The 403-nt window shown below is 68.2% G+C and overlaps 1 protein-coding gene across 1 annotated transcript in view; it reads left to right on the forward strand.

Moving 5' to 3' along the window:
* The window catches only part of LOC104500945 (PR domain zinc finger protein 12-like), a gene marked incomplete at both ends in the record, with an annotated part of 7,507 nt that extends 7,104 nt beyond the window's left edge, over window positions 1-403 (forward strand). The window contains one exon of the mRNA XM_010144673.1: window positions 111-403. Within this exon, the coding sequence (XP_010142975.1) occupies window positions 111-403 (293 nt within the window). The remainder of the gene's footprint in view (window positions 1-110) is intronic.

Genomic DNA, 403 nt, shown 5'->3' on the forward strand with positions numbered 1-403 from the left:
GGGGGGTGGCATGGGGTGGTGATTTGGGGCCATCATCGCCTTGGGGGCTGAGGGAGGGGGTGAGCTGCCGCGCTGGAGGGCGGCGCCTGACCGTCCCCTGTTGTCCCCAGAGGACTTCCACACGGTGGAGACGGGGGCCAGCACGACGGGGCGCATGCGCTGCGTCATCTGCCACCGGGGCTTCAACTCCCGCAGCAACCTGCGCTCCCACATGCGCATCCACACCCTGGACAAGCCCTTCGTGTGCCGCTTTTGCAACCGCCGCTTCAGCCAGTCCTCCACCCTCCGCAACCACGTCCGCTTGCACACGGGCGAGCGTCCCTACAAGTGCCAGGTCTGCCAAAGTGCCTATTCCCAGCTGGCCGGGCTGCGGGCACACCAGAAAAGCGCCCGCCACCGACCC

This window comes from Buceros rhinoceros, unplaced genomic scaffold, assembly GCF_000710305.1.
Source record: "Buceros rhinoceros silvestris isolate BGI_N320 unplaced genomic scaffold, ASM71030v1 scaffold26961, whole genome shotgun sequence".
Classification (NCBI taxonomy): domain Eukaryota; kingdom Metazoa; phylum Chordata; class Aves; order Bucerotiformes; family Bucerotidae; genus Buceros; species Buceros rhinoceros.